Source organism: Anser anser, assembly GCF_964211835.1.
Source record: "Anser anser genome assembly, chromosome: 31".
NCBI classification, from domain to species: Eukaryota; Metazoa; Chordata; class Aves; order Anseriformes; family Anatidae; genus Anser; species Anser anser.
In genome coordinates, this window is record NC_139752.1 from 1,416,877 (window position 1) to 1,428,903 (window position 12,027).

At 55.3% G+C, this 12,027-nt stretch overlaps 2 protein-coding genes across 2 annotated transcripts; one reads left to right on the plus strand and one right to left on the minus strand.

The window, feature by feature from the left end:
- The first annotated feature begins 1,195 nt into the window (after positions 1 to 1,195).
- Positions 1,196 to 4,884, plus strand: LOC310888227 (leukotriene B4 receptor 1-like). Its single transcript, XM_083814780.1, has 2 exons — positions 1,196 to 2,252; positions 2,744 to 4,884. Exon 2 carries the CDS (start codon positions 2,755 to 2,757, stop codon positions 3,862 to 3,864), a length of 1,110 nt encoding a protein of 369 aa, XP_083670906.1. The 5' UTR covers positions 1,196 to 2,252; positions 2,744 to 2,754; the 3' UTR covers positions 3,865 to 4,884.
- A 2,987-nt stretch (positions 4,885 to 7,871) lies between these two features.
- LOC310888241 (uncharacterized protein) lies at positions 7,872 to 10,486 on the minus strand. The gene is made up of 2 exons (XM_083814814.1): positions 9,846 to 10,486; positions 7,872 to 9,668 (listed from the first exon to the last, which is right to left on the minus strand). The coding sequence occupies exons 1-2, from the start codon at positions 10,110 to 10,112 to the stop codon at positions 9,510 to 9,512; spliced, it is 426 nt and encodes a 141-aa protein (XP_083670940.1). The 5' UTR covers positions 10,113 to 10,486; the 3' UTR covers positions 7,872 to 9,509.
- Positions 10,487 to 12,027: the final 1,541 nt, after the last annotated feature.

Sequence of the window (12,027 nt, forward strand, 5' to 3'; positions counted from 1 at the left end):
TGCCCAACTCCCCAGCCTGTCCAGGTCTCTCTGAATGGTAGTACAGCCCTCTGGTTTATCAGCCTCTCCTCCCAGCTTTGTATCATCAGCAAACTTGCTGAGGGTACACTCTGTCCCTTACATCCAGGTCGTCACTGATGGAAAAGTCGAGTGAGACTGAACACAGTACTGACCCCTGGGGGACACCAATAGGTGCCGGCCTCCAACCAGACAGCAGCTGAGCACAACCCTCTGAACTCTGCCATTCAGCCGATTCTCAATCCACCTCACTGTCCACTCATCCAACTCACACTTTCTGCATTTATATATGTGGATATTGTGGGAAACAGTGTCAAAAGTCTTGCAGAGGTCAAGGCAGAAGTCAAGGTCATCCTCTGCTCTCCCTTCATCTACCCAGCCAGTCATCCCATCACAGAAAGCTATCAGATTGGTTAAGCATGATCTCCCCTTGGTGAATCCATACTTACTGCCAAGGCTGCCTGCCCTGTAGTTTATTCGGTTCTCCCTCTTGCCCTTTTTGAAGACTGCAGTGACATGCAGGTTTCCTGCCCTCTTTGCTTGCCTTCTTACTCATATGGATACATCGGTCTTGATCTTGGAGGAAGTGATGCTTGAATATTAACCTGATCTTTTGGCCCCCATTTCCTTCTAAGGCCCTAACCCAGGGGATTCCTCCAAGTAGGTCCCTGAAGAGGTCAGTGTTTGCTCTCCTGATGTCCAGAGTAACTTTTTGCCTTTCTTCCTCCTTGCAAGATCCTGAACTCCACCATCTCATGGTCACTGCAGCCAAGGCTGCCCTCAACCTTTATGTCTCCTTCTTTGTTAGCACAAGGTCCAGAGCACACTTTTCCTCTTTGGCTCATCTATCACCCATGTCAAAGTAGGCATTGCTGCTCTCCAGGAACCTGCTGGACAGTTTGTGTCTAGCTGTATGATCTTTCCAGCAGATATCAGAGTGGTTGAAGTCCCCCACGAGAACTAGAGCTTGTGGTCATGAGCATACTTTCATCTGTCTGTGCATACTTTCATCTGTCTGTAGAAGGTCTCAGTGACTTCCTGATTGGGTGGCCTGTAGTAAACAACCGCAATAATGTCACTCATGTAAACCTGAAACTGGCTAGCCCCTACACCCGGCCCAAGTCAGGAAACACTTAAGCAAGAGGAAGAAGGCAGGGAAACCAAAGGCAGGAAAGAACACAAGAGTCACGCTAGGCCTTAATTTTCCCCTGCCTGGACAGGGACAGGAGGGGATGACACCACAAGTAGTATTGCCAACAGGCAACAAGACCCTCACAAAGGCCCTCCAGGAGAGGGCGTCTGATTGGGAGCATGTCGAGATAGCATGATAGGCACAGGGAAGGTCTTCTCCTATGTGCTTACTAACAGGTATGGTTAATGCACCTTCTTATCCTTCCCTCCTTGGCTCTCTCCCTGCCTCCATTCTTTCACCCTTTATCTGTCCCTTCATCCATCACACCCTCCCTCTGTCCATCCCTTCATTTGCCTGTCCCAACATTTGAGTCCTAGCCTGAAAATCGGGAACCACTTAGATGATTGTGTGGTGGGGTACAATCCCAAGCCAGACAAAGACCCACTGACAGTGGTGACCCTCTGTTATCCAGCACATTGAAGGACTTTTTACCCCCCAGTTTCCCATCGTGCCATTGTCCAGCCCAAGAGAGGTAAGACTAGAGATGTCTGACAACAGCGTACAGTTTCTCCCTTCATTTTTCCCACCAAATTCCTATCATGCTGTTGACTGACCAAAGGGTATCAAGATTAGAAGTGGGCAATGCCAGCCATTTTTGCTCTCTGCTGCTTTTAGGAGGAAAGGATGGGAAGGTGCATTGACCATACCTGTTAGTAAGCACATAGAAGACCTTCCCTGTGCCCTCTGCGCTATCTCAACATGTTCCCACCAACCCTACAACCATGCAATGGAGCAATCAGACAGCCCCTCCTGGGGGGCCTTTGGAAGGTTCTTGCTACCTGTTGGCAATGCTGCTGGTGGTGTCATCCCCTCCTGCCCCTGTCCAGGCAGGGGAAAATTAAGGCCCAGCGTCACTCTTCCCCACGTGCCCCTTTCCTGTCTGTGGTTTCCCTGCCTTCTTCCTCTTGCGTGAGTGTTTCCTGACTGGGGCTGAGTAGAGGGGAAGTAGCATCCAACGGCCACGGCCGCTGCTGGCTACAGGGGCACCGAGGACCCACCACCCCCGCCAGGGACTCTGGGAAGGGACATGTGAGGCCCTGAGGTACTGAGGGGAAGGCTGGTGGGGTGGGAGGTCTCGGGGGCCACTGAGCAGTCTTGAGACAACTGGGAGGTATGGGTGGACAACTGAAGTTCTTGAGGATCACATGGAATATCTGTGAGGTGGGGGTACTAGCAGGTTTGGAATGTGACTGGGAGGTTTATGGGAACTGGAAAGGTGGGGTGGAAAACTGGGATGTCTAAGGGGTCAACTGGGATGTTTGGGGGAGTAACTTCGGTGGTGTGGCTGGCCCAATGTGAGGTCTGGGAGTCAGCTTTGAGGTCTGTGGGATGCCAAGATATAGGGGAGGAGATGAGAGTAGAAAGAGAAGAAGAGGAGGAGGCCTCAGAGGGTGGGGAGAAGGAAAGAGGGACAGATGAGGAAGGGAGGGGCTCTGGGGAACGGCAATATTGGAGGAGGGGGATGCAGAGATGGGGAGCTGGAGGGATGGCTGAGTTTGCTCTGGGTGACGCTGGTTAACCCCATCCCCACAGCCCCCACTGCGATGTCCACACCCTCCTCCAATGGGACAGCCACCCCCATCCCCAGCGCAGCGGTGGGACTGACCCTGCTGTCAGCGGCGATGGTCATAGGGCTGCCAGGGAACGCCCTTGTGTTGTGGAGCTGCGCTGCCACCCGTCGCCGTGGCATCCCCATGCTGCTGGTGTTCCACCTGGCCCTGGCCGATGTGGCCACCCTCCTAACTGGCCCTGTCTACATCCGCTTCCTGAGCACCGGTCGCTGGGACCTGGGCCTGGCTGCTTGCCGTGGCTGCAACTACATCTGTGGTGCCGCCATGTATGCCAGCGTCTTCCTCATCGCCCTGCTTGGCCTGCACCGCTGCCTGGTGGTGTCCCGGCCATCGGCGGCAGTAGTGGCGGGTGACCGCGCCGCCCAGCTGGCCCATGGGGCCGCGGCGGTCACCTGGCTGGTGGCCTTGGTACTGGCCACTCCCTCTATCGCCTTCCGGCATGTGGAGGATGGGCACTGCAAGCGGAAACACAGCTCCGCCGCTTGGCTGGTGACCCACAACCTGCTGGAGACGGGGCTGGGCTGGGCCCTGCCACTGACCGCTGTGGCTGTCGGCTATGGGCTGCTGCTGCAGCGGCTGCGGCGCACACGACTGGCACGGCGGGGCCGCACTCTCGGGCTTGTGGCCGCTGTGGTGGTCGCCTTCGCTGTCACCTGGGGACCCTACCACATCGCCAGCCTGCTGGAGGTGGTGGCAAAGCTGCAGAAGAGCAGTGAGCCCCTGAACAGGGTTGCCAGGGCCATCCGCCCACCAGCCACTGCCCTGGCCTTCCTCAGCAGTGCCTTAAACCCCCTGCTCTACGCCTGTGCTGGCCGGGGGCTGTGCCACACTGCTGGGACTGCTCTCCTGCCCCGGCTCCTGGAGGGCTCCACGGCTTTCAACAGCACCCGTAGGACCATGGCCAGGACCACCCACCGGGCAAGGGGCACACGGAAAGACAGGGAGAAGGGGGGCGAGGATGTGGCAGTGGAGGACACAGGGACAGGGGGTGGGGGGACAGCAGTGGAAGTCGTGGGGATGGGGGATGGGGGGACAGTAGTGGAGGACACAGAAACAGGGGACAGTGGGACAGGGAGGGCATGATGGTGGAGAAGGCTGTGGAGAGGAGATGGATTTTGTGGTGGCCCTAACACAAACCCCTCCCTCTGTTCATGCCTCTCTCCCTCTCTCCCTCCAACCATTCCTCCCTCCCTCCTTCCATGTCTTCATCTCTCCCTCCACCCCATGGTCCTGGTGAGGCCTGAGCAGGACTGTAACCAATAAAAGAGGGATGGACAAGAAAGGCAGTAATTTGGGATATTCCACGGGGCCTCTGGGATGATGCAAAATTTGCCAATGCATGCCATGCGTCTGTGTCCGTCCATCCATCCATCTGTGCCAGCAACCAGGAAGGGACCCAGGCATCCGGGGCAGAGGAACCTGGGTGGGTGTAGATGAGTGACATGGGTGGAGATACAGTGTGTGTGTGTGTGGGGGGGGCACTGTGTGTGTGCTCGTGGGGAGTGCTGGCAGGGGTCAAATACCCCAAAATGGGCTCTGAGGGGGGTCGCAGGGAGGTCTGGGGTTAGCTGGGGAGGTCTTGGGTTGTGCTTGGTTATACTGGGAGGAACAAGCCCAGGCACCAGGATGTGCTGGGGGCCACCCAGCTGGAAAGGAGCTCTGTAAAGGCCCTGGGGGTCCTGGTGGACACCAAGTAGAACAGGAGCCAGCAATGGGCCCTTGCCACAGAGGAGGTTAACAGCATCCTGGGCAAGTATTGCCAGCAGGCCAAGGGAGGTGATCCTTCCCCTCTACTCAGCACTGGTGAGGCTGCACCTGGAGTACTGGGTCCAGTTCTGGGAGCTGAGTACCAAAGAGACATGAAGCTACAGGAGAGTTGAGCGAAGGATGACAAAGATGATGCCGGGACTGGAACACAGAATCCTAGAATCACTCAGGTTGGAAAAGACCTCTAAGATCATCTAGTCCAACCTTTAAACCTTCAACCTCCTCCTCTCTCCTATGAAGAGAGGCTGAGAGAGCTGGAAGAGGAAGGGTCCCCCTGGCAAAGGCTTCTGCCACAGAGCACCCTGCAATAATCGGAGGCGCAGGCCCTCTCCTCAAGCCGTTCTCTGGTGCATCCTCACTTTCCTCCTGACCTGCCAGGCACGGGGGTGTCAGGGGTAGCGCCACAATGGGCAGTGGGAATGGCATGCCTGGTACAGGGGACCCCCCCAGGTCGACGGATGCTGGGAATGAGGAACATCAGGCAAGTGAGACAACGGGTGCCGAACTGCGGGGAGATGTGGGGCACTGGACAGCTGGGTTCCACCTCGAGCAGGGAGGCTGCAGGATGCCTGGGTCCCATCCAAGGTCTCCGGGTGCCCTGGGGAGGGGGGACGAGACCCACGCCGCTTCCAGCGGTCCCTCCCCGCAGCCTGACAGAGCGAGTCCTGCCCGGCACCCGGTGACGTCAGGTGCTACTCGGGCCCCCATTGGTCATTGGGCGGCGGCGGCACCAATCGCGGCGAGGAGCCTCTCGGGGGGAGAGGATGAGGCGGGAGCGCCGGGCTGAGGGAGGGGCAGGGACGAGGCTGGGGCCGCAGGCCGGGGAGGGGGAGGAGGGGAGAGGCGCTTGGTGATGAGGAAGGGAGCCAGGGGCTGGGCTGGGGCCACGAGACGGGGCTGCGACGTGTGTGGGGGCGAGCAGAAGTGGAGGCTCCAGGTGCCCAGCACGGAGGTGGGCATGTCCGCCAGCACAGCCACCCCAGCCACCTCCTGGAACAGCTGCGGTTCTGCTGGGAGAGGGGCTGGGGCTGCAGGACAGAGTGGGGGGGATTGGGGGTGAGGGGAGATGCGGGATGCCACAGACCACGGTGACCCCCGTGCTCAGGCGACGCCCCCGGTCCCACCCGGGTTCCCGCTGCCGCGGAAGGGAGCTCAGGGTGTCGTGATGCTGTGGCGAAAATCTCTGGCGAAGACCGGCGAATGTGGGTGAAAATCCCCCCTGCCCGTGCAGATGTTCAGTAAAAGAGACTTCCAAGATGATGGGGAGAGGACGGCACCAGGGCAGCTGACCTAAACCGACCAAAGGGGTATTCCATGCCATACGATGTCACACTCAGCAATAAAAGGTGGGAAAGGGGAAGGGGGGGGGGGGACGACTCTTGTTGTGGAAGCATCTGTCCTCCCGAACAACAAGCATATTGAGGCCCTGCTTCCCAGGACGGTTCCGAACATCACTCACTGATGGGAAGTAGAGAGTAACTGCTTTTCTCTCTCTGTGCTTCTGTGCTGCCTTTTTTTTTAAAAAAACTTTTTTTTTTCCCTCTCCCTTTTCCCTTTAATTAAATCATCCTTATCTCAAACCTTGAGCTCTCTGTGTCCTATTTTCTCCCCCTTCCTCCTTGAGGACAGGGAGTGAGGGAGCGGCCGTGGTGGAACTCAGCTGCCCACCCGAGTAAAACCACCACACACTAACACAGATGTATTTTGTATATCAACCATAAGGACAGGACTGAGACGGGAAGAGGGTTGTCAACCACAAGGACATGACTGAAACAGGAAGTAGGTTGTATATTGACCACAAGGACAGGATGACCCTAAAGGTAACCAGCAAGAACTGACCTGGACTGCTGAAGTCTGCAAATGACAGGAAGGGTCAAAAGTTTAGCAGTGAGGAAGACTTCTGGCCTTCATCAAAAGACCACCAGAGGATGCTGGCTGACCACCCAAGGACTATAGCATGCATGCGAATAGGGGCGGGAACCAATGTTAATGATTCTTCGGATGCCTAATGAATATGCAAGAGACTTACATGTGTGTGTGGGGGGGGAGTGAAATTAATATGTATACATCTCATCAATGATATCAATGTATATATCTCACCCTGGTAGTAACCCTTGGTGTGCAAGCTAGGAGGAGCGATCCCCCTTGCACCCAGTGCTGCAATAAACATACCTGCTTTATAACTCTCCTCGAGTTGTAAAATTTGTTTCCGTGTGTCACAGGAAAAGCAAAGCAAAACAAATCAAAGCCGGGCCAAGAAAATCAAGGAAAGCAAGGCCAGGAAAGGCAAAGCAGAGCCAGGAAAATCAAAGCAAAGCAGGGCCAGGGAAGGCAAAGCAGAGCAAGGCAAAGCAAAGCAAAGGAAAGTAGCACAAGGAAAAGCAAAGCATTGCCAGGAAAGACAAAGCAAACAAATCAAAGCAAAGCAATTCGAGGCAAAGAAGAGCAAAGCAGGGGCAAGAACAGCAAAGGAAAATAGAGAAGGAAAAGCAAAACTGTGCCAGGAAGAACAAAGCAAAGAAGAGCAAGGAAAAACAAAGAAAAGTGAAGCAAATCTAAGCAGCTGGTGGCCAGCCCTCCTGTCGGTTCCAAGTGTCTGTGGGGGAAAGACAGTAGTAAGGTAGACAGCAAGTTGAATATGAGCCAGCAGTGTGCCCTGGCGGCCAGGAGGGCCAACCGTGTCCTGGGGTGCATCAAGCACGGCATCGCTAGTAGGTCAAGGGAGGTGATTGTCCCGCTCTACTCTGCGCTGGTGCGGCCTCACCTCGAGTACTGTGTGCAGTTCTGGGCACCACAGTATAAAACGGACATGAAACTGTTGGAGAGTGTACAGAGGAGGGCTACGAAGATGGTGAAAGGCCTGGAGGGGAAGACATATGAGGAACGGCTGAGGTCACTGGGCCTGTTCAGCCTGGAGAAGAGGAGGCTGAGGGGAGACCTCATCACAGTCTACAACTTCCTCGTAAGGGGGTGTCGAGAGGCAGGAGACCTTTTCTCCATTAACACCAGTGACAGGACCCGCGGGAACGGGGTTAAGCTGAGGCAGGGGAAATTTAGGCTCGACATCAGGAGGGGGTTCTTCACAGAGAGGGTGGTTGCACACTGGAACAGGCTCCCCAGGGAAGTGGTCACTGCACCGAGCCTGTCTGAATTTATGAAGAGATTGGACTGTGCACTTAGTCACATGGTCTGAACTTTTGGGTAGACCTGTGCGGTATCAAGAGTTGGACTTGATGATCCTTAAGGGTCCCTTCCAACTCAGGATAGTCTATGATTCTATGATTCTATGATTCTATGAAAGACCGCAGGGCCCTCATGCCGGGTACAGCTGGTGGCCAGTCGGACAGTGGCTGTACCCTGCTTGCCTGCTCCCCGGCCTCCTTCACACCTCATAGTCCACCGTGACAGTGGGCAAGAACCATGTCAAGCTTTAGCTGGTTTTATATATATATACACACACACATATATATATATATAGTTGCCTTTCTTCCACTGTAGTTCTGGGAATCATGTAGTTATTTATGGTTGTTCAAAACCTCACCCAACACCAATCCCAGACGAATAGCAGTGGATGCCCTAGAGGCCTTCCAGGGCACTCTGGGATGCCCTACAAGCCTCCTCTTGCACCCTAGAGGCAAAATAAGGACTCTCCCTGGAATCTAGTGGCTTCTGGATGCCTCTCAGGGCTCTCTAGTGCACTCATTGGCACACTGGAGGCCTCCTGTGGCCCTCCACTGAACTCTAGATGCTCTTCAGGTCTACCAGGGCAACCCAGTGCCCTCTAGCTCCCTTGGAAAGACTCCCAGTGACCCCCAGTGTCCTCAAGGATGCCCTAGAGGCCTCCAAGTGCACTCTAGGATGCCCTATGAGCCTTGCCTTCCACCCTAGAGGCAAAATAAGGACACTTCCTGGAATATAGTGGCATCTGGAAACCTCACACTGCCATCTAGTGCTCTCTCGGGCACACTGGAGGCCTCCTGTGTTCCTCTGCTGCACTCTAGATCCTCCGCAGGTTTACCAGGGCCACCCAGTGCCCTCTAGCTCCCTCGGAAAGCCTCCCAGTGACCCCCAGTGTCCTCAAGGAAGCCCTAGAGGCCTCCCAGGGCACTCTAGGGTCCCCTACGAGCCTCCTCTTGCATCCTCGAGGCAAAATAAAGACTCTTGCTGGAATCTAGTAGTCTCCAGCAGCCTCACAGTGCTCTCTACTGCACTCTCTGGAGCATTGCAGGCCTCCTGTGGTCCTCTGCTGCACTCTAGATTCTCCGCAGGTCTACCAGTGCCCCCCAGTGCCCTCTAGCTCCCCTGGAAAGCCTCCCAGTGACCCCCAGTGTACTCTAGGATGCCCTAGAGTCCTCCAAAGGCACTGTAGCTTGCCCTATGAGACTCCTCTTGCACCCTCGAGGCAAATAAGGACTCTCCCTGGAATCTAGTGGCCTCCAGCGGCCTCACAGGGCTACAGGTTCACTGTCTGGCACACTGGAGGCCTCCTGTGTTCCTCTGCTGCACTCTAGATCCTCCGCAGGTTTACCAGGGCCACCCAGAGCCCTCTAGCTCCCTCGGAAAGCCTCCCAGTGACCCCCAGTGTCCTCAAGGAAGCCCTAGAGGCCTCCCAGGGCACTCTAGGGTTGCCTAAGAGCCTCCTCTTGCACCCTCGAGGCAAAATAAGGACTCTTCCTGGAATCTAGCGGCCTCCAGCGGCCTCACAGTAGGCCAATAGTAGTGGATGCACTTGTGGCACGTGAAGGTCTTCTCCGCAGTGTGGATCCTCCGGTGGGGGACGAGGAACGACATCCTGCTGAAGGTCTTCCCGCAGTCTGGACACCCGTAGGAGGCTCTGTGTGCTGTGCCTCCTGGCCTCCCGGCCTCGTTGCTGCTGTAGGTTCTCCCCACCACAAGATCCCCTCGGCAGCCTTTCGGGCTTCCACCTGTCCTCGGCGACCGGTGGCCACAGGGCTCCGGCTTCACTTCTCCATGTGGTTCCTTGGAGCTTCGCTGTGGTTGATGCTGTGGTGTTGGGTTTGCCTTCTGGGCTGAGTTCCCCTTGGATCATCCGGAACGTATCTCAGCTCCGTTCGGTGTCCCTGTTTTTTCCCCCTTCTCATCCTCCAGGCCATTGTCAGCTGTAGGGACAAAGACAGAGACGCAAAAACCCCATTCCTCGAAGTTTGGCTGTGGATCCCGAGCACCTTTGGGACTCCCACTCCCAAATCCAGCCTGCCCTGCAGCCCTGGGTGGTGCCACCGCAGCAAGGAGCCCCTTGGGGTGGAGGCTCCATCATCCCCCCCCTTGCTACCCACCTGCTTGTGGGGTTTCTGGCCGGTGACTCCTCTTCCCATCTGGAGCACTCTGGGGGAGAAGACCTGGGGAGGAAGCATGCGTGCTGCTGGGCTCCCACCTTCAGCTTCAGGGGATGTGGGGGCTTCTGGGTCTGGGCTCTGGTGGTCCTGGGGAGCTTGGTGGGGGCTCTTGTTGTCGTCGTCGTCGTCATCCTCGTCGTCGTCCTCCTCCTCCTTCCTTCCTTGTCCTCCTCCTCCTCCTTCCTTCCTCGTCCTCCTCGTCCTCATCCTCGTCCTCGTCCTCGTCCTCGTCGTCCTCCTCCTCCTCCTCCTCCTTCTCCTCCTTCCTTCCTTCCTCGTCCTCCTCCTCCTCCTTCCTTCCTCGTCCTCCTCCACTTCCACCCCCAGCAGCAGATTCACCACATCCCACCCAGGGCCGAGATAAAAAATAGCTCCATAAGGAAAGGAGAAGCGGAAGAAAGAAATTAAAGAAACTAGGGAAAAAAAAGCAGAAAAAAGTGTTGCAAAGGCCACTCACTGCTTCCCATGGGTAGATGTGTGCCTGGGCAGCTCTCAAACAAACTTTGCCCCCCTAAACCCCCTCCTCTCTGTTTAAAAGCTGAGAATGATATCTCTGTGGTTAGCTCAAGCCTGCTCGCATCCCCTTGTGCAGATGAGAATCAAAGGAGACCTTGACACAGTGCAAACAGCCCGTCCAGGCGTTATCAGCACTGATTTACCCCAGCACAGCACCTTAGGGCCGCTGGAAGATAATTAACTCCATCCCAGCTGGACCCCGGTGGACTGGGTGGACCACCCCTTATGCCCTCCATGAGCAGCAGCCCCAAAAGAGCAGGAAGGTGGTTTTGGGGACAGCAGGAGTGTGAGGTTTTGGAGTGTGCAGGAGACACAAATTGGCTGCATCCCTAATATTTACAGCTCCTGGGTTGTGCATGTACACGTGGGTGCACCCAGGTACTCACAGAAGCACGTGTGCATGTGCATCCCAGCATTTTTCTCTAGAAAAGTGTCACCTAGACGTTAACGCATCACTTTTGGCCATGCATTTTTACTGCACCAGTGGCGGGCACGAGGATGAGTGTAAAGCGCTCGCTGCAGTGCATGAGGTCTCCAGCACTGCAGGAAATCCCCAGGCTCAAGAGCTTTCGGGAGTAACAAAATATTCTGGTTCCTCCTCAGCTTCAAAGAGAATATACTGGTTCCTCTGCTCTCAAAGAGAATTTTCTGGTTTATCGGAGGTCTGAGGCTCTGTGATAGCTGCAGGCATCTTCATGCCGCTCGGCTGCCTGGGATGGGTCATGATTCGATCTCTCTTCTCCATTTGCTAACCCAGCAGCTCCTTTCATCCTTGCTCTTAGCCTGGATCCTTGCTGACCAGGGGAAGGGGATTAGAGGATACTTAAGATACTCCTAAATAGGAGGTGGCAAAGGGAAACTCTTTCCTGCAATGCACAGAGGGCTCTGAGGGACCCTCATCCAAAATCCGATGTTATATAGAAGGTGGAGGTGGGCTGCAGCCCTAAATGCAGGAGAAGATGGAGCGAAGGGTGAAAACCAAGAGGAAATCAGCAATGCAGAAATGTTGTGTGTGTCTTGGTACATTTATTCCCCTTCCAACACTTTTTGAGCCTGCTGATTAATCCGATATAAGACTCGGGAAAAGCAGTTCTGTGGCTCGTGGAGATGATCTGCAAGCAGAAAACCCGAGCTGAAAGCTTTTACCGAGGAGTGCTTGCTTCTGGGGGAAGGCATGTTTGGCACACGACCTTGTCACCCATCCTAAGTATGCCACACATTGGATGTGCTCCTTGCCTGACGCTTTGATCAGAGCAGCTGGCAGGCACCGAGCCTTGCTTGGCTGAAATTAAACAGAGACAGAAGTGTGGATGAAAGCAAAGCAAGCAAACGAGGGAAGGCTGACGTGAGAAATGAAACTACCACTCGCTTCGGCTGGCTGTAAGAATTTAACCCTCCTGGAGTGGCATTTTCCCAATTTCTTGCACGAAGCACGAGGGGAGGTCACAGGGAATGGGGCAAGGTTTGTTCAGATAGTTCAAATCATTCAGAGCAGCCGGCTGTGCTCGGACTCATGCCAGCAGCAAAAATGTTTGCAGAGGTGATGCCTGCAATAGGAGAGGGCATATGGGGAAAAAAATAATTAATTTTTTAAAGAAGCATTAAA